Source organism: Alexandromys fortis, unplaced genomic scaffold, assembly GCF_014885135.2.
Source record: "Alexandromys fortis isolate MF-2015 unplaced genomic scaffold, M_Fortis_MF-2015_v1.1 scaffold_82, whole genome shotgun sequence".
Taxonomy (NCBI): Eukaryota; Metazoa; Chordata; class Mammalia; order Rodentia; family Cricetidae; genus Alexandromys; species Alexandromys fortis.
In genome coordinates this window covers 8,034,139-8,060,363 of record NW_026067963.1, presented here as the reverse complement: position 1 = coordinate 8,060,363, position 26,225 = coordinate 8,034,139, and the positions used below count along the sequence as shown (strand labels likewise).

At 43.6% G+C, this 26,225-nt stretch overlaps 1 protein-coding gene across 1 annotated transcript; it reads right to left on the bottom strand.

Annotated features, from left to right (window-relative positions):
- Nucleotides 1-1,881: 1,881 nt before the first annotated feature.
- Nucleotides 1,882-17,759, bottom strand: Churc1 (churchill domain containing 1). Its single transcript, XM_050153562.1, has 4 exons — nucleotides 17,607-17,759; nucleotides 10,615-10,750; nucleotides 9,065-9,135; nucleotides 1,882-2,065 (listed from the first exon to the last, which is right to left on the bottom strand). Exons 1-4 carry the CDS (start codon nucleotides 17,643-17,645, stop codon nucleotides 1,973-1,975), a joined length of 339 nt encoding a protein of 112 aa, XP_050009519.1. The 5' UTR covers nucleotides 17,646-17,759; the 3' UTR covers nucleotides 1,882-1,972.
- Between the last annotated feature and the right edge of the window lie 8,466 nt (nucleotides 17,760-26,225).

The following is a 26,225-nucleotide window of genomic DNA, read 5'->3' as shown; positions in this document are numbered from 1 at the left end:
CTTGATAGAAGGAGCCATTATGGGGTTCGCAAGAAACCTGGCAATAGGAAAATTCCCAGGAATCTACAAGGTTGACCCCAGCTAAGACTTTAAGCAATAATGGAGAGGGTGCCTGAACTGGCCTTCCCTTGTAATCAAATTGATGACTGCCTTAATTGTCATCATAGAACCTTCATCCAGGAACTGAAGGAAGCAGATGCCGAGATCCACAGCTAAGCACTGGGCAGAGCTCCTGGAGTCCAATCAATGAGAGGGAGGAGTGATAATAGAGCGAAGGGGTCAAGACCAAGATGGGGAAACCCACAGAGACAGCTGACTTGAGCTAATGGAAGCTCACTGACTCCAGACAGCTGGGGAACCTGCATAGAACTAGGCCATCTGAATGTGGGTGACAGTTGTGAGGCTTGGGCAGTTTGTGGGGCCACTGGCAGTGGGATCAGGATTTAATATCAGTGCATGAACTGGCTTTTTGGAGCCTATTCTCTATGGAGGATTTTACATTCATTAATTCATTTGGGTCTCTTAGCAATGCTGTAAAAAGAGCACAGTATCACATTCTGTTAGCCCAGTTTTACAGAAACAGGATACTGAAGTCCAGAGCACTGCTCTGTTTAAGGGCTATCTACTTCCAAAGGACAATGTGGCCTAAAAGCCAGTGTTATGACCACCAAGTGCTCTTTCAGTTATGCACACAAGACATTCTATGATCCCTTTGGAGTAAATGAAACAGTCCCATACACTTACATTACATCCTTTACTCCGAGTCCCTGGTTTCTCACATGCATCCTTCCTCTAGGATAGGCTTCCATTACAATACAATCAAGTACCATGCCTCCTTAGCCTCCTAGTTTTTCAGATTTTACTTGTTTTTGAAGACCTTGGTACTTTTGAAAGATACAATCAGTCTGCAGAACTGAACTTGTGTGTTGTTCTTATGGTTACATAGATTATGGCTCTCTGGGAAAAAGACCACAGAGCTCTTCATACTGTATCATATCAAGGGTACCCGACATCAAGGCTTACTGATGTCGATATTAACCTTGATCGCCTAGCTGAGCCAGTGTTTGTTAGGGTTCTCTTCCTTAAAGTCTTTCCTTTCCCTCTTTCCATGATACTTTTTTTGGGGGGCGGGGTGGGTGTTGAGACAGGGTTTCTCTGTGTAACAGCCCTAACTGTCCTGGAACTAGCTCTGTTGACCAGGCTGGCCTCAAACTCACAGAGACCTGCCTGCCTCCGCCTCCCAAGTGCTGGGATTAAAGGTGTGTGCGATCACTGCTGGGCCCATGCTACTCTTTGGAAGGAAGCCACTATGCACACAGCCCACACTGACAATGTAGAACCATCAGAAATCCACGCCCCTTCCTTCCCTTTTCTTTCCCTCCCTTATTTATTTATCCATCCACCCACCCAATCATTGTTATCAGCATGGGTATTTAGTATACACTCTGGGCTATAATTCAATATCAATTCACTTATTTTAAAATTATTACTGTTGTGTTCACTGGTAATTCTTGTCTGACCATCCCTTAACCACTGTGGTTTTGACTTCTGTGTTTTTTGCTTATTTGTTTTGTTTTATTTAGTTGGTTGGTTGGTTGGTTGTTGTTGGGGAGAGGTTGGTGGCACAAAACACTAAGTTCATGATGTAGAATTCCTGCCCACTCCATCACTTACTTTTGCAAGGATTTCTGGATTCCTCTGACAGGAAACCAAGATCTGAGTGCAGAATGTGCACAGACTCTAGTGGTTTTCTAGCCAAATAACCACGAGCACAGACATTTCACTCTGGCATGTACAGAGGATTAGCAGAGGAGCTCAACTCTAGGAAACAACAATTCCCCAAATTACTTTTTCTTCTAAGGAGGTAAGTCTAAGCAGAAAAAAAAAGAAAGAATTTTCATTATTAGACAAACCATCAGGCCTGCTATATTGTAAACCAAGTCAACATAGCTACAACAGAACCACAGGAAGCTTAGAACAACAGAGTCATTTGTCGGGGGTCATCAGGGAGAATACTGATGGTGTCTTCAGCTTTGCCACACAACAGACACAGCATGGTGTACTCCTAGAACAAGACAAAGTACAAAATTACCTCAAGGGACAGGGAGAAAGATGCTCTATAAACGACTGCCCAGAAAAGCTTTCCTGCAAGTTGTCACTGGTGATCCTGCCGCACATCAGATTAGTTCTTCAACACCCACTAGCAGTGCCTTACGTTCATTCTGCACACTCCTGGAACCTTTTGTTTGTGTAAACTCTTATTTATCATGTACGTAAGAACGGCATTTGAAAGTACATGGCAATTTCTCGCACTAAGAAATCATACATACTTTGCTTAGTGCTTCTATTTAAACTAATGAAGATACCTGGGCTGAGGCTGCATGCAGCGCAACCGGTAAAGAACTTGTCTGCTATGCACAAAGCCCTGGTTTCAGTCTTCAGCACTGCACAAACTGGGCATGGTAGCACACAGCTATACCCCAGCACTCAGAAGGTGGAGGCAGGAGGATCAGGAGTTCAAAGCCGGCCTGGACTCCATGAAACCTTGCCTCAAAAAGAAAGAAGGGGGGGGGGAGGAGAAAGAGAGAGGAGAAGAAAAGAAAGAAAGAATGAATGAATGAATAAGGGCCAGTGAGCAGTGAGGTGGCTCAGTAGGTAAAGGGCATTTGCTGTTCCATCTTGGTGATCTGAGCTTGGTGACCTTCATCCCAGGAACCTAAACAGTGGAAGAATAAACTCCCAAGTTTTGTCCTCTGACCCTGTATATGTTTCATGGCAAATATGCATATCACACACACACATAAACAGTAATTGAATAAATAAACCTCTTTTTTTGTTTGTTTTGTTTTCGTGACAGGGTTTTTCTGTGTAGCCTTGGCTGCCCTGGAACTCACTCTGTAGACTAGGTTGGCTTCAAACTCACAGAAATCCACCTGTCTCTGCCTCCCAAGTGCTAGCATTAAAGGTGGCACCATTACTGACTAGCTAAAATGAACTTCTAAAAAACATGAATACATAAACAATGAACCAGATTGGGTGTGTATTTCAAAGGACAAATTCTTATTCTTAGGATATTAAGATATTTAAACAATAGGGGTGGGGGAGGGAGAAAAAATTCTCAAGCTGAAAAAGCTACCTTTATTAGCCCTGGAAAATACAAAAAAATATATTAAGTTCCCTAGCATGTCACAACTCATATTTAAACAGTTAATTGCTCAAGATTTCGTCTATTTAGTATCTAAGTTTTTATTAAGTTTCATGTGTCTTATGCTTAATAAATGTCTAGACTGGTGACAGAAGGGATTTTATTTTAAGCAAAATTCTGTAAGGCAAAGTCCCATTCTTACAGCTGCCACAGATGTATGTCTTTAAACTTTTTATTTAAAATATTTTTGTTTTGTTTAGGAAAACAAGTATCCATGTTGAATCTACTAGTGCCTCCACACCAGATGTTGCTGTCTGGAAGTGATCAGTCAAACAGTGTCTCTCAGTCTGGACAGTCACTAGAAAGGACTGCAGAGCTAAACAATGACAAGGCACAAAGTCCTCAAAGAAGACAAGTGCCGGGGCTGGAGAGATGACTCAGAGGTTAAGAGCACTGACTGCTCTCCAAAGGTTTTGAGTTCAATTCTCAGCAACCACATGGTGGCTCACAACCATCTATAAAGAGATCTGGTGCCCTCTTCTGGCATGCGAGCATACATGGAAGGAATGTTGTATACATAATAAATAAATAAATCTTTTTTTTTTTTTAAAAAAAAAAAGACACAAGTGCCTTTCCATTTCAACTGGCAAGTCCAGCAGACAGCTGCTCTTGAAGACTGTTCTTAGATTAATAAACTGGCCAACTGATTGATTTTCAGTGCTGGAAGTTAGGTCCAGAGCTTTGAGCATAGTAGACAGGCACCCTTCCATTGAGTTACCTCGCTGCACTCGTGGTAAAGTCTCCTCTACAGACCCAGTAGAAATACATACATGCTAACGCTTAGAGAATAGATACTACTCATGAGCATAAAATTCAATAAAAATCTACCCTCTACAAGGTATCTATTGTTGTCAACACATCTACTGCTTGAACCCACCAGACATCACTATTGGAAGACAATCGCTCACTATCACTATTGGGAAGACGAAGTGTGATGGAGAGCACTTCTAATCCCACACTTGGGAAACTGAGGCAGGAGGGTCACAAGGCTGAGGTCAGCCTGAGCTACACTGCAAGCCCTTGTCTCAACACAGACAGACACATGGGGGCGGTACAGGTAGAGACAAAGGGCTGAGTTTTGGCTCAGCTGGTGGAGTGCTTTCCTTGCAAGCATGAGGACTAAGGTTTAATTGCCCAGTATGGCCCAAAACAAACAAACAAAAAAAGCACTAAACAGCAACAAAATAAAATTGTTCAATTGAAAGAGAGATAGAAAGAGCAAGAGCTGGATTTCCCACTAACCTAACCTGTCAAGACTCCAGTGAATGCGTCCATGCTCTGCAATGTGCTGTGTGCAGTGTCAGTCACGAACAAAGGAAAGAATACACCCCGACCTTTACAAAATTAACGCTCTTGACTTGGAAAAAAATTGAAACAATGCCTGATCTAACCTGGTAAGATTATTAAATCAGTGAAGCTGGCCATATTTGTAACCTCTGATTTATGGGCAGCCAGGAATGTGAATTTCATTATAAGTCAGTGATTTGGAATTCCAAAGTAGCTCCCCATGGGAGTATGTTACATATGTGGCAGTTAGATTCCCAGGAAAACTTTGCACGAGTCTTTTAAGTTTGTGTTGTACAAAGGCTGTGGGATCTAACCACCTACTATAGTGCTTCTGTGGGAAAGTAAGCTAAGATGCTAGGGACACAGGGCCCTGTGAGATCTGGACATCTTTTACAAACCTGGCCAAGTGGGGACGCGGGGGAGGGATTTACAGGCCCCAGGCATTCTTAGGGAGGCCCAGAGGGTAGGAGTAGCCATCTGGGGGAAGGGTGGAGCAGACGGACTCTCCCAAGTGCTCACTCAGAGGCCCTTGTTCTCTAACCTGCTACATCTTTCTAGCCCACTGAGGAACAAAGGCTGTCTCCCACCTCTAGCCACCGCCCCCAATATCCCCCAAGGTGAACACGCCATCCATTTGAGGGCTTTTGTCAGATCTCAAAGATCTCAGTCACGTGGAATATACTCCTGATGTACTCCGTACGTCCCTGTCCATCTCGCCCCGTGTGGCCATTAGAAAACAGGAACCAGCATGAGAGAAAGAAGCAAAGAAGCAGTTAAAATCTATTTTAAGACACAGAAAAAACAGTCAAGCAGACCGCAAGAAAAGAAACACTTAAGGAGCCGAAGGTTAACAAACCCAGATCAGGAAAAGACAGTGAGAGAGTTACACACACCAACAGCACTGGAGTAAGAGGGCTGCAGAAGACCTGCAGGACAGGAGCTTTAATCACATGAAGATGAAGGCCACTTTACAGGGAGTCAGAGGAACACGGAAATAGGAGAGTTGTTAGAGATATTCAAAACTGAGCACGGTAGCACAGGTCCCTAATCTCAGACCTGGGTGGGGGGGGGTAAGGCAGGAGACTCTCCAGTGCTACACAATGAGACACTTCCAAAATAGGAAAAACAAAACTATTCAAGAAAAAAAAAAAGACAAAAGCAAGTAAAGAGCTGCTTCCAGAATGGATCACAGAAGCAGCTGAGTGAAACAAGTAAGTTTAAATTATTTTTAACAAAGTAAGAAGAGCTAAGCATGTTTAATGAAATTTTTAAACTTTTTGATTTGTTTTGGTTTTTGAGACAGGGTTTCTCTGTGTAGACCTAGTTGTCCTGGAATTCACTCTGTAGACCAGGCTAGCCTTAAACTCACAGAAATCCACCTGTCTCTGCCTCCTGAGTGCTGGAATTAAAGGCATGAGCCACCATTATTAAATACTTTTTTAAAAATTATGTGCATTTGTGTGTGTTGCAGATTAATATATGTAAGGGCAGTGCTCACAGAGGCCAAAGAGGGCATCTGGATAGCCTTAACATAAAATTTCCTACCCAGCAAAGATGCTGGGGACAGTACCATGTGATCCCGCAGGATATAGGGTAGAGTAGCATTCACGAGAAGGAAGGAGAATCCTCCTCCAATGTGGAACACTATTTTACATGGGGTAGTATGGAAATGAGTGAGAGAAGCTGGGCCAGCTACAGTCTTGGGGTAAGGAGCCTGGACATGTGTTACAGCAATGATGGCTGCCAAAGGCCAACAGGCAGTATAAAAGAATCATTTTAAAAAACCATAGGATGTGGGTTGAGCAAGAACAGATGTTGATAATTAGGACTGGAGGTAGAGCCCAGCGCAAGAGATTCTGTTTGCAAGAGAACTGGAAATTAATTAGGCGTTATGACTACAAGCCATCTCCCTTTTCCTTTTCTTGCTTCTACACAGAGTAATTTTGGAGGCTGTTTGAAGGTGGTTATACTCAGTCATAAAGGAAAATGAGCTGGACTTTGGTCTCACGGAAGTGCTTTACAACAGCTCTCTCAGGACTAACCGGGCAATCTCAATATCCACTCAAAGACTTCATGTGCACTTAAGAGAGTTGTAAACACCTGCTTCCTCTCACAAAGACAAAGCTAGGGGTTTCTAAGCTTATGAAATGCTCACTCTTCTTTGGTCCCTGAGATTTTGGTTTTGCTGTAAGTTACATATATCATATAAATATTTTAAGGCATAAATTTTGGTTGTTAAAAAGAGTTTTATGGTCATCGGGCAGTGGCGGTGCACATCTTTAATCCCAGCACTTGGGAGGCAGAGAGGCAGATGGATCTATCTGTGAGTTTGAGGCCAGCCTGGTCTACTGAGCGAGTTCCAGTTGATACACAGAGAAATCAAGTCTGGGGTGGGGGTGGGGAGAGTTATAGTCAAGATGTTTAGATTAACCAAAGTATCTCAGATCAGACCCTGACATATGTGATTGCGTATGTTTGTTTTTCTTTCCATTTAAAAATATGAATGAGGGACTAGAGAAGGCTAGGCAGTTAAAGGCACTTGCTATTCCTGCTGCTCTTGCAGGAGACCTGGGTTCAGTTTCCAACCCCTCACACACCAGTTCATAGCTATGTGTTACTTCAGTTCCAGGAGATTTCATCCTCTCTTCTGGCCGTCATGGGTACCAGGCACAGATGTGGTACACACATGCAGGAAAAACACTCATATACATAATAAAAATAAGCAAAATTTAGGGGATGGAGAGATGGCACAGTTATTAAAGTAATGGCTGCTCTTCCAGAGGACCTGGCTCCAATTCCCAGCACCCATGTGGCAACTCACAACTGTAACTCCAGTTCCAGGGGGATACGACAGCTTCTTCTGGCCTCTGTGGGCACTGCATGCACATGGTACATAGACACAGTACATAGACATACATGAAGGCAAAACACTAACACACATAAAAGTAAAAACAAATCTCAAAAAAAAATTAAAAATAAGTAAAAATTTAAAAATATGAGTAGAAGGTATTATGCTATTTTATGGTTTTGCTATAGCTGATTACATTTTATTTTCCTAAATAAATATTATCTAGATTTGAATGACTTAAAAAAATTCTCTTGGCTGTTTGGAGTCTAACCTGATACTCTTATCTTGTGGATAAATACACAGTTCACACAAAGCCAGTTTAAAAATTGAAAACAAGGGCTGGAGAGATGGCTCAGAGGTTAAGAGCACTGACTATTCTTCCAGAGGTCCTGAGTTCAATTCCCAGCAACCACATGGTGGCTCACAACCATTTATAATGAGATCTGGTGCCCTCTTTTGGTCTGTAGGCACACATGCAGACAGAACACTGTATACATAATAAATAAATAAATCTTTAAAAAATATTGAAAACAAGAACCGCAAGGAAGAGCCCTGGGACCTGGTTTGTCCAGAGCTAGGTCCCGCTGATATTGGGATGTTTGTCCTGACCATTAGACCTTCACCAACCATGGGCCTATGCTAGAGACTAGAGCTCTTCAACGTTCTGACTGCAGGGAACTAAACAAACTCTTTTTCTCTAGTGATTCTGCTTTGCTCCTCCATCCTTGATAGCGCTATCTTTCAAGTTAGCTTAACAAATTATATATTTAAAAAAGGCTTAGTATACTTGAGAACAAACAGTTGCTCAAATCCACATGCCAACTTGGGCATAACCTCCTTATCAGATTTTCATACCCACCAAGTGGACAGGACAATGCCTGGAACTCACTCTGCAGAACTCAGAGATCCGCTTGCCTCTGCCTCCTGAGTGCTGGGAGTAAAGGCATGCGCTGCTACTGCCACTACCACCCAGCAGCCAGCACTTAAATTAAGCCAACTGTGCAATTCCCACAGTACTGCAGAAAAGGCACCACTGTCGTAATCTCATACAAACCCATACTGGCAGACTAGAGATGGCTTGGCAGAGAAGAACACTGATGCTCCTGCAAAAGACCCAGGTTCGGTTCCCACCACCCACAAGGTGGCTCACAAGCATCTGTTACTCCAGTTCCAGGGAGTCTAGAATCCTCTTCTGATCTTTGGGGGCACCAAGAATTCACAAGGTATGCACACATGCACATGCACGCACACACAGACAAACACACATACACAATAAATATTTTAAATCTTATTTTTAAGAAAGAACCCATAGGGGGCTGGAGAGATGGCTCAGAGGTTAAGAGCACTGGCTGCTCTTCCAGAGGTTCTGAGTTCAATTCCCAGCAACCACATGGTGGCTCACAACCATCTAGGATGAGATCTGGTGTCCTCTTCTGGTATGCAGAGCACTGTACACATAACAAATAGATGAAACTTTAAAAAAGAAAGAACCCATACATAGTAAGCTAATTAAATAAAATGACAGGACTGAAATATCACTTATAAAGCACACATTTTGATTTGTGATTCCTGTGGAGATGATTAAGGTTTCCCAGCTTACACAAGTAAAGTCAGGGGTGGTTTCCACTAATAATTGCTAGTACTTCATTACAAAAACTGTGTGTAGGTGCTAGAGGGTACTTTTAGTCTTTGTCCCATGTCAATAATACCCGCATATACATTACCTGAAATTCATCCATGATACTGAATGTATACTCATGTCTGGCTACTACATGATGACAATTCTTACACAGATCTGTCAAAACAAAGACACATAATGAAGTCTGGATAAGTTTCTTAAAAAAATGAAATTTCTAGTCTTAGCACATAATGCTTAAAAGGAGTCTTAACTCTGTCACATTTAACACAGCAGGCAACCCATCAGAGTGCTGACCTTAGGAAATCCAGATTCTATCACAACATTACCTAATTAGGACCTGAACTCAAAGGCTCAGTGTATACACATTAACTCCCTCTGAAAGTTGCCTACAGAAATCAATACACAGATACTTAGATGTCATTTATTTATCCATTTACTTTTGGGGTACTATGAACTGAACGTAGAACAGGCACTCTACCACTGACCTACGTTCCCAGTCTTCTTGTCACTTTTTCTGTTTTGCTTTGTTTGAGACGGGGTTTCTCTGTAAGCCCTCGCTGTTGTGGAGCTTGTTCTGTACTGGCCTCGAACTCACCGACCGACATCTGCCTGCCTCCTGAGTACTGGGGTTAAAGGTGTGTGTCACCACCTCCAGGTTCTTGTCACTTTTTGGGTTAAGTTCTCACTAAATTGCCCAGGTTGGCTTTGAACTCAATTTGCAGCCCAGGCAGGCCTTGACCTCCTGAGTAGCTGGGACCAAGCTGGCAAGACTGAGTAAAGGCGCTTGTCACCAAGTAGCTGGGATCAAAGGCCTGTGCTAGCAAGCTTAACATTGTGTTTTTTAAAGAGTGGACCCATTTGGCTACACAAATGCTGTTATTCTCAGGAAAGAGAGTAAGCGGGCAGCTACTCCCAGGCATCAATAAAACCAGGTGGACATTAAAGTGATGGTAACATTGGATGGAAACAAAATAGCCTACTAAAAATAATTTAACAACAAACTGTGGTTACTGTATGCCAGGTATCTTGAAACACTTTTTCCTTTTTAGCTATTCATATAATCTCAAATTCAATGAGACATAATATTATGTTCCCTTTGTCAGGAAACAAAGACACACTGTGATTAAGTAAACAGACAACTACAGACATAGGAGGTTTGGAGCCAGAATTCCTAACACAAGAATGTGGCCCCAAACCACGGCTCTTACCTACTATGCTCTGTTCCCTCCACAAAATACACCCTAAAGGAGACACAGATTTTAAAGGCAGACAAAAACAAACAATAAACTTTCTGCGTGTATCCCATTTAAGGTGATATAAAGTCTTTACCACTGGCTGGGTGTGGTGGCACATGTCTATAATCTCACTGCTGAAGAGGCAGGGACAGGAAGATCACAAGTTTAGGTTAGCCTGAGCTACAGAGCAAGCAAGACTTGAATCTCACCCTGGAGTTATCTGCAGTTCTTTAGTGTGGAGATGCTGGGTAAAGGAGGAGGTCCTAACTGGATTTTCCTCTCAGTAACTATACCCTGCAACATGATACTGGCCGTGCCCTTGGAACACCTGTGTGGCACACCAGCTTCTGAAAGCTGATACCTGCCAATGGCTTTGCATTTCAAAACAAACTCAACTTACGATCATAGGTAACTATTTCTTCTCCATCTTCTTCTTTCAGGGATCTGTTAGTGATCAGCATAAAATCCAGCTTATTGCACACCGCACAGCCTGTGAAGTTCAGCAAGAATGATCCATTCTCCAGACAGGTGCTCCCCTAAAGTATTAGATAGGAATTTTCTTACACTTTGAAAACTTTGATAAAACTGATTAATAGGCTCAAAATCTCAACAGGCAAAAGACACAGTCAGAAGATACCTGCTTGAAGTACATTTCTGTTTGTTTTAGACAGGATTTCTCTGTGTAGTTTTATAGCCTGTCCTGGAACTCACTATGTAGACCAGGCTGGCTTCAAACTCAGAGATCTGCCTGCCTCTGCTTCTCAAGTGCTGGGATTAAAGGAGTGGCCTACCACCACCCTGCTTGAAGTACATTTTTAAGTAACCAGCTTAGGTGCAATCCCTGTACTACAGAGCAAACAAGCATAAAAGAGAACTAAGTCCAAATAGTTAGAAATAACAAGGAAAAACATTCAATATAAAAAAGAAATTAGAATATTTTAGAAGTACTTTTAAAGGACCAGCCATAAAACTAGAATTAAGATCCCAGCACTTGAGAGACAGAGGTCTCTGTGAGTTTGAGGCCACCCTGGTCTACAGAGTGAGTTTCAGGACAGCCAAGGCTACATAGAGAAACTATGTCTTGAAAAAAAAAAAAAAACCTAGAATTAAGTCAATCAAAATAGAAGCAATGAGTCAATGCTAAAGATAACTGTACACACTGAAAACAGCTTCCACTCAAGCCTTTATTAACACCACAGAATAGCGGCAAGTATCCCAGCTATGACTTCAATCTTTAAGAGTATGTGGTACTGAGGCAGAGAAGGTTAGGTGCTCCAGTGGACCAGACCGACACAATGGTGGTCAAGGAGCAGAGGCTTCTGCGTTAGCAAAAACAACTAAACAGATTCCTGTCTCGGAGACACATCTCTGCTAAGATTCTGTTAACACCTATGAATGCTATTTACAGATAATCTAATACAGTTCTAAGCAATACTGATTATTTCTGGTTTTTAAGGATATATTTTATTATTGTGGTGAGTGCTGTGCATGGGCCCAGCTACGTGTGCAGAAGTCAGAGGAGCACTCCACAGAGTCCTCCACCCTTACACTGGTTCTGGGTATCGAACTTGGGTCAACAGGCTTGAACAGCAAACTCTTTAGCTATTGAGTCGCTCTCTCCTGCCTGGTTGGGCATTTTTAATAGTTAATGTGATACAAAAATCATTCACAACATTTCTCCAGAGCATCTGTGTATCTGATGCCACAGAGAGCTCCAGGGATGACTCAAGGGTGAGCCAAATGTGTTAGTTTAGAAGAGCCACCTTAAATGAGTCTTCCTGGTTCCCACACCACAATTATTCTCTTATCTCTGTGTATTAAAGAAGAGATTAGTATTGGAGGAGGAATTAAGATATGACTACGTAGGGTTGGAGAGATGGCTGCTCTTGCAGAGGACCTGGGTTCAATTTCCAGCATCTACATTACAGCTCACAACTGTCTGTAACTCCAGTTCCAGGGGATTCAACACCCTCATACTGGCAAAACTTCAATACACATTAAATAAATTAAAAAAAAAACATATGACTATATAGACTTACTTAAAATACTTTGAAGAAAAAAAAAACAAATTTTAGAATTGTAGACTTTCAGCTATGAAGAACTAGTGAACCTACACATTGTAAAGGTCAATGAGCTGTTTTTTTGTTTTTTTTTTTTTTTTGTCAACTTGACACAAACAGATCTGGAAAGAATCTCAACTGAGGACCTGCCTCTATTTGATTGACCCGTTGGCCTGTCCTGTGGGGCATTTCTTGATAAATGGCCAATGTGGGAGGGCCAGTGTGGTGATATTTTATTTGTGATCTAACAAACAAAGTTTGCCTGAAGATCAGAGTGCAGAGCTAGTTAGCCATAGAGGCCAGGCAGTGGTGCACACACCTTTAATCCCAGAGACAGAGGCAGACAGGGGTCTGTGAGTTCAAGGCCACCCTGGGCTACACTAGATTGAATCTTGTCTAAAAGAGAAACAGAGCTCACACAAAGGTGATCCCAGCACTTGGTATCACACATCTTTAGTCCCAGCACTAGGAAAGTAGAGACAGGAGTGAAATGGCTGGGTGGAGAGAGGAGCTCGGGGCAGTCTGAGGCTTTGTAGGGACAAAATTGTCCCTTTGGTCTGAGCATGGTAGAGGTAAAAACTCTGTGGTGGCTGACCGCTCTGTTTCTCTGATCCCTTCAGCCTTCACCCTGACAGTTTGACTCCAAGTTTTTGTTATTAAGACCAATTAGAATTTGTGCGACAGGCCAGCACACCATGGGCAGTGCCACCCCTGGGCAAGGTGGTAGGTTCTGGACTGTGTTAGAAAACAAGCTGAGCAACCCATAGGAAGAAAGGCAGGAAGCAACATTTCTCCATTGGTTCTTTTCTGACTTCCTCCAAACACAAACTCTGGGACAGGTAGGGTTTCTCTGTGTAGCCCTGGCTGTCCTGGAACTCACTCTGTAGACCAAGCTGGCCTCAATCTCAAAGATCCACCCACCTCTATCTTCCAAGTGTTGGAATTAAAGACACGAGACACCACCGCACAGCTTCTATTCTTATCTTCTATTCTTATTCTTTAAAATATGCCATGGTGCATACCCACACATATACATGTAACTAAAAATAATAAAAATAAATCTTTGAAAATATATGCCTGACTTAAAAGAACCCCAGTTAATTGGAAGAATCCTGATTCTGGAAAAAGAATTTCCTTCTAAGAATGGGAATTAAGTAGGGATTCTAAATGGCCACTGAGCTTCGGCTGGACAACGCTGTCCTGAGTTCCTTTAGAGCTCTCCATCCCGTATCTAAAGCTACATGGGAAACTCTTCTGTCTACCCACTAGCTATTTCTAAATATGTCTTCTCAAATGTCAAAGACACATTTAATTCTTTCTCATGACAGCCCTTTAATTATTTAAAGCAGAATACAAGCAAAAGAATGCTTCAGAATGGCACTTTCTAGGCGGCCCAGAGCTCCGCTGTGCTCTGCTCAACTCTGACAGTCTCTGTCATTACATCTCTGTATCTATCTGGGGGCACAAACCTGAGGATGGAACTTGGGTCGTCAGGCTTGGCAAACAAGTACCTTGACCCACTAAGCCATCTTGCCAGCCCAGTGCATCTCCTTTTTAATCTGTACTATCACTTCACTCTGAATAAAGTTATCTTGCTACTGGGGAAGGGGGGGGGGGAAATAAACCAATGATCTGTGTGTGTGTGTGTGTGTGTGTGTGTGTGTGTGTGTGTTTGGTTTTTCGAGACAGGGTTTCTCTGTAGCTTTGGGGCCTGTCTTGGAACAAGCTCTTGTATACCAGGCTGGCCTCGAATTCACAAGAGATCTTCCAGCCTCTGCCTCCAGAGTGCTGGGATTAAAGCATGAGCCACCATCGCCCGGCTAATCTCTCTTTTTAAAAGACTAATATGTCCTTGTCTGTGTGTGTGTGTGGTGGGGGGTGTGTATAATGAATGCAGGTGCCTGAGAAGGCCAGAGGAGGGTATTGGACCACCCCCCCTCCAGGAACCAGAGTTCCAGGCTGCTGTGAGCAGCTAACTTGAGTGGTGGGAACTGAACTTGGAGTCTCTGCTGCAGCATTAACCGCTCTTGACTTCTGAGCCATTTCTCTAGCCCCTAATCAGCTCTGTTAACAAGCTCCACAGGGAACTTGCCCTCACAGTTCCCAATGTGCAATGTTCATTAAGACTCATAAAAAACCTTTCTAGATATTAAAGCATAAACTAAAACACAATATAGAAAAATAGTAAAATCAGAAACATACAGAATAACAATTACAAACTGCAGAACCACCAGTCAAGTCAAAAACACTTCTTACATTCCAGAAACTTCTCCCTTGTTCTTTTTGTTTAAAAAAATTGTCTTTATTTTACATATGTGAATGCCTGCCAGGTACTCATGGAAGCCAGAAGAGTAACTGGAACTGGAGTTACAGACAGTTGCTAGCTGCCATGTGGGCGCGGAAAACTAAATCCTAGTCCTTCTCAACAGCACCAACCACTGAGCAATCTCCAGTCCCTTATACGACCACTCTTGAGCATAATGTTCAGCAGCCATCAATACAATGACTTTACAGTAACTTCTTGCTTTCCAACCTGGTTTTAGCAACCAGGAAATTCTTACTATACTTTAGTTGGCTTGATTTAAAATTGCACTTCATGTGTTCTTTATCAATACAGCCAGACTAAAGTCAGACCGCTGTATCTAACTCTAGTGCTAGGTCAGCACGACTGACACTAGGGCACAGCTGTCCTGTGCGTCGATGGCAGCAGGACAGTTGGTCTGTACCTACGAGATGGCCAATAGTTCCTTCATTGTGACGATCAAAACGTCTCTAGCCGGGTGACGGTGGGGCACACCTTCACTCCCTGCACTTGGGAGACAAAGACTGGCGACCTCTGTGAGTTCAAGGCCAACCTTCCACAGGGCAAGTTCCAGGGTAGTCAGGACTACTCAGAGAAATCCTTCTTGAAAAACAAACAAACAAACAAACAAAAGTCTCTGGATACTTCCAAATGCCCCTTGGAGGGCAAAGCCATTCTCACCTGAGAGCCACACAGAGTTAACTCACTTTCATGATTCTACTCTTATATTCCTTTTTAGGGACACGAGTTCTGCTCTGGTCTTTATTTCAAATAATGTCCTTACAAACATTCTTAAACACATTGCCAGATATGCATATGCACCTTTCTAGAATAAGCATTTCGGTGTCTTTTCAGTGTACATTTAAATTTGATAATACTAATTTTTTGTAAACCAAATAAATGGTTGTACAACATGAACATTCACATCATATAACAACCTCAAGACTTATATATCACTATATATATAAGACTTACATATCTCTCTCATATATATATGAGAGAATATATATGCATATATATGAATATCATATATATATATATGTATATATGAGAGAGACTGTTTTGTTTTTGTTTTTCAAAACAGGGTTTCTCTGTATAGCCTGGTTGTCCTGGAAGTCACTTTGTAGAGCAGGCTGGTTTTGAACTCTGTGATCTGCCTGCCTCTGGCTCTCAAGTTCTGGGCATGCACCACCAACACCTCACAAAAAATTAAGAGAAAGAACTATGAATATGCTTTACTTCTCAACCAAACCAAGAAATCCTTCATCTTGTTATTTTCCCTGGGTTCTTTCTCCTCTAACTTAATAATCACCCGAAAGCCACCTTCTTTGGCTGTAAAACATTGCAAACCTATTCCCTACCAGCCTTTCCTTCCACTAAGTTCAAATCACCACGTGTCAATCACATTCCCCCAAACTCTAAGTTCTTAAAGTGCCCTGTGAGGCATTCTTTTACAGCAGGAGGTCTTCTCACCCTTCCCAATGCTGCCACCCTTTAACACAGTTCCTCCTCTTGTGATGACTTCCACTCATAAAACTACTTTGTTGCTACTTCATAACTGTAATTTTGCTACTGTTATGAATCACAATGTAAACATCTGTGTTTTCCCATGGTCTTAGGCAACCCCTGGAAAGGGTTGTTTGAACCCAGGGGTCAAAACCCAGAAGTTGAGAACCACTGCTTTACAGCCTAGTCAAACAATCTGCCTATATATGCAAGGTGCAGTGAGTATTCCCTAAAAGAATGGGGAAAGTCAAGCCTGAGAGAAGCAAAGACTTAAAGGCTGGGCGTAGAGTGCTTGCCTGGCAGGTACCGGCTCTGGGTTCCTCCTCAGTACAGAGAAGGGAAGGAGAAAGGAAAAGACAGGAGGCTAGGAGGGGATTTCTCAGTCTAGTCTTGGCTCTCATACTTGGGTAAGTGGTGGCTCCTCTCTGGGAGCTGTTCCACCATCTTCAAACGTGGGTTAGTAACGAATTATAGAAATGACTGCAATCGGAGAGAGGGAAGAGCGATAGATAACATGAGCCAAGGGGTCAAGACCATGATGGGGAAAGCTGGCCCGAGTTAGTGGGAACTTACTCATACTGGACTGACAAATAAGACTGAACACCCCCCCCCCAAAGCAGGTGACAATGGTGTGGCTTGGCAGTATGTGGAGCCACCGGCAGTGGGACCAGGATCTAACCCTAATGCAAGAACTGACTTTGTGGAGCCCATTCTCTATGGAGAGATACCTTGCTCAGCCCGGCGGAGGTAGGGGCGGGCTGGGAGTGGGGAGCTGTGTTTCAGTCCTGCTCCAAGGAGACTTAGTTGACTTTCCCAGGGGAAGCTTTACACTCTCTGAGAAGCAGGTGGTGGAGGGGTATGGAGGGAATGGGAGGAAAGGAGGAAGAGGGAACTGGGACTGGTACGTAAAAAAAAAAAAAATTTTTTTTTTTTAAATTACACACACATACACACGCGCGCGCGCGCACAGGTGGGTTAGAACAAGAGGCTGGGGTGTATGCACTTCAGCTGGTGGGACGCTAACCTAGCAGGCACCAAACCCCGGTTCTAGTCCTAGTATTATATAAATTGGACGCAGTGGCGCACGCCTGTGATGCCAGCGTTCAAGACATGGAAGCAGGAGGAACAGACGTTAAAGACCATCCTCGGCTACATAGTGAGTTTGAAGCCAGCCTGGGCTACACGAGACCTGTCTCAAAAAAGTGGGTTCTAACATGACCTCCGAGGTTCATCCAAAGCAAGGATTAGATAAAAGAACTCCATCAAATCGAGCCGGAGGATGAAGCAGGGATGGCCGTGAGGGGCTGAGGGGCTGCTGTCCACCCGGGTCGGGTAGGTAATGGTGAGGTTTCCCGGTTGTCCCCAGAAACACCGGAGAACCGGAAGGACCGCTGACGTCAGGCACCAGGGAGGGGACCAGCTGCCCAGAGACCAAGGTCACCGGGACTGCAGAGGGAGCCTGGCCTGTCTAGGAATGTCGGCCGAAGACCGGGCCGGGGAGGCTCTCCGCGCCCGCTTGCTCACCCGATTGGGGTACTCCTTCTTCACACAGTCCCCACACATCGCCACACCGTTCGCGGAGAACGTCCCCCAGCGACTCCCGGAAGAGGAAACGTCGCGAGAGCTGAGACTTGGGTCGCCGCCGCGGGGGTTCTTAACACACCGCGCTGGCTCGAAGTGTCCGCCCATAGCAACGGTTGTTAGGCGGGGCGAACTGTGGTTTCTCGGCGACGAGGGTGAACCGGTGGTGGTGCACCTGTTTAATCCCAACACTAGGGAGGCAGAGACAGGTGTACCTCTGAGTTCGAGGCCAGCCTGGTCTACAAGAGCTAGTTCCAGGACTGCTAGGGCTGTTATACAGAGAAATCCTGTCTTGAAAAACAAAAACAACCCGTTGGGCGGGTTGTGAGTTCAAGGCTAGCTTTATGAGTTGGAGGCTAGCTTGGTCTACAAGAGCTAGTTCCAAGACAGCCAGGGCTGTTACACAGAGAAACCCTGTCTTGAAAAATTAAACAAACAAACAAAATACCCCCTCCGCTAAAAAAAAAAAATCTGAGGACTCAAAGATGTGTCTAAATGGGGAAGCCAGTGTGAGGCTGGGCAAACTTCTAATAAGCATCTTCTTGAAGTCTGATTCTCTAATTTAAAAAAAAAAAAAAAGTGAATTGCAGTACAAGAAAGGGAATTGTTTTTCCTCGCTTTCATTTACTCTGGATTAAAAACCCTGGAATGATGGTTTAAATGCCATTTGTGCTTTAATAGAGTAGACCTCAGACAGGGAGTAAAGCAGGGTTGGGAAGAGAGGCTTAGAGGGCTGATGAGAATCTACTAGAATACTTAGATTCTTATCTTCCACCTGCTACAAAAATCATCTCAAAATGGATCAAAGCTCTTTATCTAAGACCAGAAACACTGAAACGTCCAGAAGAAAACATAAGAGATACCTCTCAAGATAACTGTGTTAGGCAAGAAATTTTTGACTAGGGTACTTACTCACCCAAATTTACAGGATCTAGCCCAACCTATCAATAGACTAGACTTCATGAAAAGGTTTCTGTTCAACAAATGACACAATCAGAAGAGCAAACAGCCCACAGCCTGGAAGAACACCTTTAATAGCCACACTTCCGGATGGGTCTGATAAAGTTTACAAGAGCTGAAGAAATTGTATGCCCAGGAGCTAAAGCTGTCAGTAAATAGGCAAGTAAACTGAATAAGATACTTTTCAAAAGAAGAAGCACAAATGGCCAATAGCTATTTTTAAGGTTCAATACCATTGCCCATCAGGGAAGTGTAAATTAAAACGACCTTGAGCTACACCCTCACCCCAGTCTGAATGGCCATCATCAATAAATCTGACAATTGGAGCTGGAGAGGATGAGGAGAGAAAGGAACTCATTCACTGTTGGTGGCGGTGGAAATTAACGCAGCCATTGTGGAAGTCAGTTTGGAGATTCCTCAAAAAAAGTCAAATCTGAGCTATTACATGAGCCTGCTGCTTTGCCCCTGGGCATTTACCCCAGAAATGCCATGCCCTGACATAGGGATATTTACCCACAAAACTCCATGCCTTAACATAGAGATATTTGCACCCGTGTTTACTGGTGCACTGTTCACTCTCACAAAAAAATAAGGATCAACTCAGTTGGTCATCAACAGATGAATAGAAAATGAAAATTTTCTATATGTAAAAAAAATTGAAAAGCCGGGAGGTGGTTGTGCACGTGTTTAACCCCAGCACTTGGGAGGCAGAGGCAGATACATCTCTGAGTTTGAGACCAGCTTGATCTACAGAGCTAGTTCCAGGACAACCAGAGCTACACAGAGAAACCCTGTCTCAAAACACACACACACACACACACACACACACACACACACACACACACACGAATGCTATTGAGTTCTAAGGAGTAATGAAATCACAAAATCTGCAGGAAAATGGATGGACATAATGTTAAGGAAGGTACCACAATCTCAGGATGGGGGAAAAGCTCTTCTCAATGACATGCAGAATCTAGCCACTAGCATATGTATGTGTGTATATATGCATATATGTGTGTATGTATATATATAATATGTATGTAAGCAAATGTGCGTGTGAGTGTGATATTATACACAGATGAGAGAATAAGAAATGTTAACCACTGGGGAACGAGGAGGTCTGAAAGCAGGAAATAGACATGAGCTAAGAAAGCGGATTGGAAGGATAGTCTGAACAATCGTGGTGGGTCTCACTCTTGGTGGTAAACCGCATGAAATATATTCGATAGCGAAAGTGTCCGGCCCAATGTGAAGTTCCTCAGCTTCTGTTCCTAACGGTTACTCTAACTGTATAGACAGACCCTGTCTCAGAACAGCAGAGCTTACGTAACTATTTCAGATGGACAGTGCTTTTGTTCAGGTGGGTGTTAGGCGGTTGCTCTTTGGGTGGTACAGAGCCGATGAAAGGGGCGGAGAAAGTGGCTCTGGACTTGCCCTTGAGGATTATTTCCGCAGCTCTCTGTTGGGATGGAGATGAGAATGACAGACACCAAGGGGGACCACTAGGGGGAGATGTATATCTTTCTGCGTACACGTCAGTAGCTGCCATCCCGTACAGGACAACCCGCCTCCCTCAGCCACCACCACCCAAAGATACGTAAACACTTACAGGGTTGTCACCAACCACTTCCTTTGGCATACTTGAAGTGGTTTCGTGTTTAGGGGCATGAAAGACATTATACAAAACTACAGGTGCCTTTTTACTTTCTCAGTTAAAATGACTAATTGGGGAGGGGGAGGCTGTCTTATAGTCGTAGAGAATAAAGATCTAAGAGCTATCCACCAAGGCCCTCCATTCAAATCTAGTCACATTCAGGAAGGGGGAAGCAAGTAAGAGACTGGGTGTGGGCAGGTGGACAGGACCAGATATTCAAGTGTGATTATGGGAACAGGGACATAAAAAATGATCTGAACGTGGTGGGTGGAGGAAAGGAAAGAGGGGCTACATAGCCGAAGGGTTAACATCCAACGTCATCAACAATTGTGATGTAAGATGAGGGAACGATTAAAATAACCTTTTTTCCTTCCTCTTACACATAATTATATAAAATAAAGTTTGCAGAAACCATTGTTTCTAATGATTTCCCCCCCTGGAATACCACCCTACCCATATTAACCTTTTAGAGATATGATGTTAGTATTGTATGCCAAATATATACAGAGGCTTCAGTTAATACAAGAGACTGTCTCTTGATAAATGGAATTGATTTAGGCAAATGTATATATTAAAATGTCCAAGTTTTCTGGCCCAATTGCTGAACTACTCCTCTGAGACAGGAGTAAAGCTTCCCCTGAAGAGTACAGTTTGAATTTCCTTTTACATTGTGTCTTATATTGGGTTTGTTGCGACAGGGTGTCAGTCGGTAGCCCAGGCAGGACTGGAGCTCAATAACTCAGCTGACTTCAAACTCACAGTGACCCTCCTGCCTCAGCATCACAAGTGCTGGTGTTACAGGTGGGTAGACCTGGATTTATTTTTTATTTTTAATAGGAAAACAAACATACAAAACTCATCACATGCCTAAGGCATAGGAGTATCAAACTTTTGAATCTCCTTTTTTCCCTAAGATTTATTATGATGCCCAAAGCCAGGAGGCTGAAGGATGCAGGGCCAATGGTGTCTGCCTTCTCTGTCATTTATTTAAAGGGTTAAAGAAGTGCCCCCCCCCAAGACTTCCTGGTAACATTGTTAGTCAATTTCATGGGATGGAAGGTGCTTAGCTGCTCAGCGAAAGTCATTCTTTCCATTGTCTAAGGAAAGTGTGAAATAAGAGCCTGTAGCTGTCCTCACCTGGTGTCACCTCACTGTGGTGAATGGCATAGCAGCCAGTCTAGGTGAAGTCTTGGGACTGGACCACAGAGGCTCTCTTTAGAATGCTGTAGCCTGTAGGAAGTGGGATCCATGACAGACAGACACGGATGACAGGGAATGTGTACCTGAATGATTCTGTGCAGGTGGATCTCCTGAGTAAATTGGGAGCATGGGGACCTTGGAGGAGGGTTGAGCAGAAGAGGGGTGAGGCGGGGAGGGGAGCAGAGAAAAATGTAGAGCTCAATAAATATCAATTTAAAAAAACTGAAAAAAAAAAAAAGAATCCTGAGCTGATCGGCCAAGCAGTGTTGTAATTAAATACTGGCTAAATGGATGGATTCTGACCAGGTCCATACCCAGGTTCCCGGGAAATGACCCAGAATCAAATGTGGCAAGGACTTAAGGAAGAAAACCCATAATTAATTGCATTTACCATCAAGTCCAACAAGGGACAAGCATATATCCTGACACATTTCCTGCCTCTGTCCCTCCTCTCCACGTGTGATCGAGCACATCCGGTACAGATGGGTCAAACCAACTTATTTAGGGGAGTGAAAACATGTAAAGGAAAGGTCCAGGGCATCTTGGTACACACCTGCCAAGACAGGCTCTATAGAGACCAACCAGAAAGTGGGCCAGAGTCTCAGTTTACCCTAAGGCAACACCTGATTCCAGAAAAGACCACAAACTGGGACGACTCAGGCACCATCTTGGAATGGACCAATCAGCATCCAAAGATTATACCCAACGTTCCAACAGTTGGAGATAGGATTACCTGATGTCCCTTACCCCATCTCCTTTTCTCCAGGGCACCCCTAGACAAATGTCAGCCCATCGGGTGTCCTGAACATTAGAAATCCCTCACCCCAACTACTATTATAAAATCTCTATTATGAAAACCCCATCGCAAGTGAACTCAGGGTTCTCTGATTGTGCCAATGCATTAGACACATGGAGAGTCTGAGTTCAAACTTAAATAAGAATAAAGGCTCTTTGCTCTTATATATGGGACTCAGTCTCTTGGTTGTTTTTTGGGGAACTCTGTGATCTGGGCATAACATGGCTTGCTATCTCCCATAAACAATAGCTTCTAGCGTTTCAGGAACTATATGTCCTTGGGCAAGGGGCTTGCAGACCAGAGGCATTTTTGTTTCATGGATCTCTAAGATATAGTAATTAAAACCTACAATGTAACTTGGCTCTCACACTTGCTTACAGTTTCAAAGGTCGAGTTCGTGGTCAGCATGGTGGCATGCAGACAGACCTGGTGCTGGAGGAGCTGAGAGTGCTACAATTGGAACTACAGGAGGCAGGAAGGAGAGAGACACTGAGCCTGGCTTGGTAGTTTTTTTTTTTTAAGGATATCAAAGATTTATTAGGAAACACTCATGAATTACAACAAGGTAGAGAAGTGTTGTGGTCTTCCGTTCTGCCCTGGGGTGAATGGAAGCAGCGGTCTCTGACCACCATCCAAGAGAGTGTGTAAGACCTCTCCTCTTCCTGGTAAGAGATCACCATCCTCAGACAGAAGTCATGCCCTAAGGCTGGTACCCCAAAACTGTTGGTGGAATGAATTCCCACAATACTTCCCCATTTAGTCTAGATAAGGTTCTAAATCTAATACAAAACTGTATATAATAAGTATTATCAAGAATTGTCCAGCAACAACAACAAAAAAAGGGTAATAGCATACCCATAAGTAGAACTATAAACAACAAGAACAACATTGGCTTGAGCACTTAAAACCTCAAAGCCCTCCCATACTTCCTCCAACAAGGCCACACACCTCCTAAGAGTACTGCTTACTGATGACCAAGCGTTTGAATATGTGAGCCTATGGGGCTCTTCCTGTTCAAACCACCATATTCATTTTCTGATTCAAGTCTAGCAAATTTTCTCACGGCCTTAACCACACCAAATGCTTACAGGTCTCCTTTCCGGTCTTTTCTGCACTCTTCCCTCTGCACGGAACTCCTAGCCAGTCTCTCAGGCATGGCTCAGACGTCACCTCTTCCGTATAGATGGGGTTTGAGCATCCAAGTCATCCTGAGTGTGGAAGCCAGACCCCAAAAGGCACACATTACCATAAGCGTGCCCTCCTATGTGATGTATAACACTTTGCCCTATTATGGCATCACGCTCACCGCTTAGATATAAACTAAGAATGGAAACCTGTCTCCAGCTCTCCCCATTATGTCTGAAACATACTAGTGCTCTCTAACTATTCTTTCTCGTTGTTTACCAAAGTTGAAAACAGCTTCACACCCCCTCCTGCCTTGTCTCAAACTCATAGATATCATTTCACGTGACTCAGTTAGACTTCACTCTAGGTCCTTGTTCTCAAAGTGGATTTGAATTTTAGAAGGAAAATAAATTTTAGAAAGCATTTAGGTAATATGCATACATTCAAGTATGTGTGTGTGTATATATATATATATTTCTATTTTTTTTGAGGGGACTGAGAGATGCCTCACTGGGTAAGGGCATTAGTCATGCAAACCCAATGACTTGTGTACAATTCCCAGAACCCACATAAAATTCAGGATCTGTAAGCCAGGCGGTGGTGGCGCACGCCTTTAATCCCAGCACCCAGGAGGCAGAGGCAGGCAGATCTCTGTGAGTTTGAGGCCAACCTGATCTACAAGAGCTAGTTCCAGGACAGGCTCCAAAGCTACAGCAAAACCCTGTCTCAGAAGAAAAAAAAATTGTGGATCTGTGGTGTGAATCCATAATCCTAGCAATCCTCCAGTGAAATGGGAGGAAGAGACTGGAGAATCATCTGGAAGCCAGCCAGGAAGCACAACAACAAAGAAAGAAGCAAGACGCACTGCCTCAAGTAGAAGGCAAGTACTTTGGAAAGTTGTACTCCAACTCCCACGTATGTGCTACCCCACATGTGCAACCACACAGTTAATAAACTGTATAAACTAAATAAAATATGTACTAAAATGCTTGAGCCAGGTGTTGGTGGCACATGTTTTTAATTCCAGCACTCTCCAGACAGAGATAGGTGGGTTTCTGAGTTCAAGGCCGGTCTACAGAGTGAGTTCCAGGACAGCCAGGGAATGAAAGTCCAATGAAACTTGCATAAGTTCACCGAGAATGAGAATTTATTGCTGCCCTGTCTTCATAGCAAGGGGAACAGTGTGTTCTGATGTCACATGCTGTAACACCTTATCACTCTCTAGGAAGTGATCTATAAACCTGGAGTCTAGCTTGTCACCTCATTCCTGGAAGCTCAGCAACACCTGCTGATTTCAATTAGTCCCAGTGTGGCAATGCTGAAAAGGTGGCAGAGTGTGTAAGAAGTGAAGACAGGCAGATGGTAGGTCATTGGAGCATCACCTTTGGAAGGCAGAGCTCCCGTGGGACCCTGCTAGCAGGGTGCTTCAAAACCGAGTGACCCTGGACCCTGCGTCTCCGCTTTCCTGTGTTGTCGTGGACTCTCCCTCCTACCTACATTCCCACAGTGATGGCATCTGGCCTGTTTTGATGTAGTCAAAAGGCCCACCGTGGAAATGAATAGATCCCAGAGTCCTGTTCTTAGATCTTCCATTTAAATTACCCGGCCTTGGGTATTTTATTACAGCAACAGAAAACTAAGAAAAACCGTTTATTGCTTTGAATGGAAGGGGCATTGGTAACCCTCCCGACAGTAGCCCTTCCGTTCTCCCTGAGCAACCAGTTTATATCCGAGACGCAGGCACCAGAGAGCCTTCCATTTCAGAATAGATGATATCCAAAACGCAAATATATATGGAAGAGGTAATATGACAGTATTAAAGCCTAGGAATTTAATTCATATAATTTGTGTTCTGGGTACTGTCTTCAAGACTCAGATTCTAGGGAAGGGGAGAAGACCCAGAGATCACAATATAGCGCAGTGACTGATTTTTTTGTCTTTGGCTTTCAAAACAGGGTTTCTCTGTGTAGCCCTGGCTGTCCTGGAACTCACTCTGTAGACCAGGTTGGCCTCAAACTTCATAGAGATCTGCCTGCCTCTGCCTCCTGAGTGCTGGGACTAAAGGATTGCGCCACCACTTGGCTTAGGCAGAAATTTAAACGTATCCCAGGCTAGCTTTGAATTCCCTATGTAGCCAAGGGTGACCCTGAACTTGTTTTTTTGTTTTGTTTTTAAATTTTATGTGTGTTGGTGTTTTCCCTGCTTTTAAATCTAGTCTTTGTGTGCCTACAATACCCACAGAGGCCAGAAGAGGGCAATGGATCCCCAGAACCGGAGTTAACAGTTGTCGATTGTGTTCTTAATCTCTGAGCCATTGCTCCAGCCTGACCCTCACTTCCAATCTTCCTGCACTTGCTGCCTGAGTGCTGGAATTACACGCATGCACCACCACTGCCAATTTATATGGCGCTAAGGACTGAATCTGAAGATTTCTGCAAGCTAGGCAAGCACTCTACCATCAGAGCTACAACCACCCTTAGATTAAAAAAAAACAACAACATACATTTGTCACAGTAAAATCCAATGATGTATATTAATTTAATACTCACCTTCTGAGAAATGCCAGCCGAAAATACTTAGTCATAGTTTGCTGTAATTAAGCAATCATATTTCAGCAACAGGAAACTGTATATGCAGTGGAGACGCTGCAGTCTGTAAAGTGCAGCGATGTTTCTCAGGCAGCGGTGGTGCAAAGCATGCAGCCTGCATACTGAGAACCAGCAACGCAGTGAAGTCACACGACACAAGACAGACAAGCGCGGTCGGCGACACCTCGGGCTCATTACACGTTCGATTCTGAGTTAAGAGTTGCGTCTGGCGTACTCAG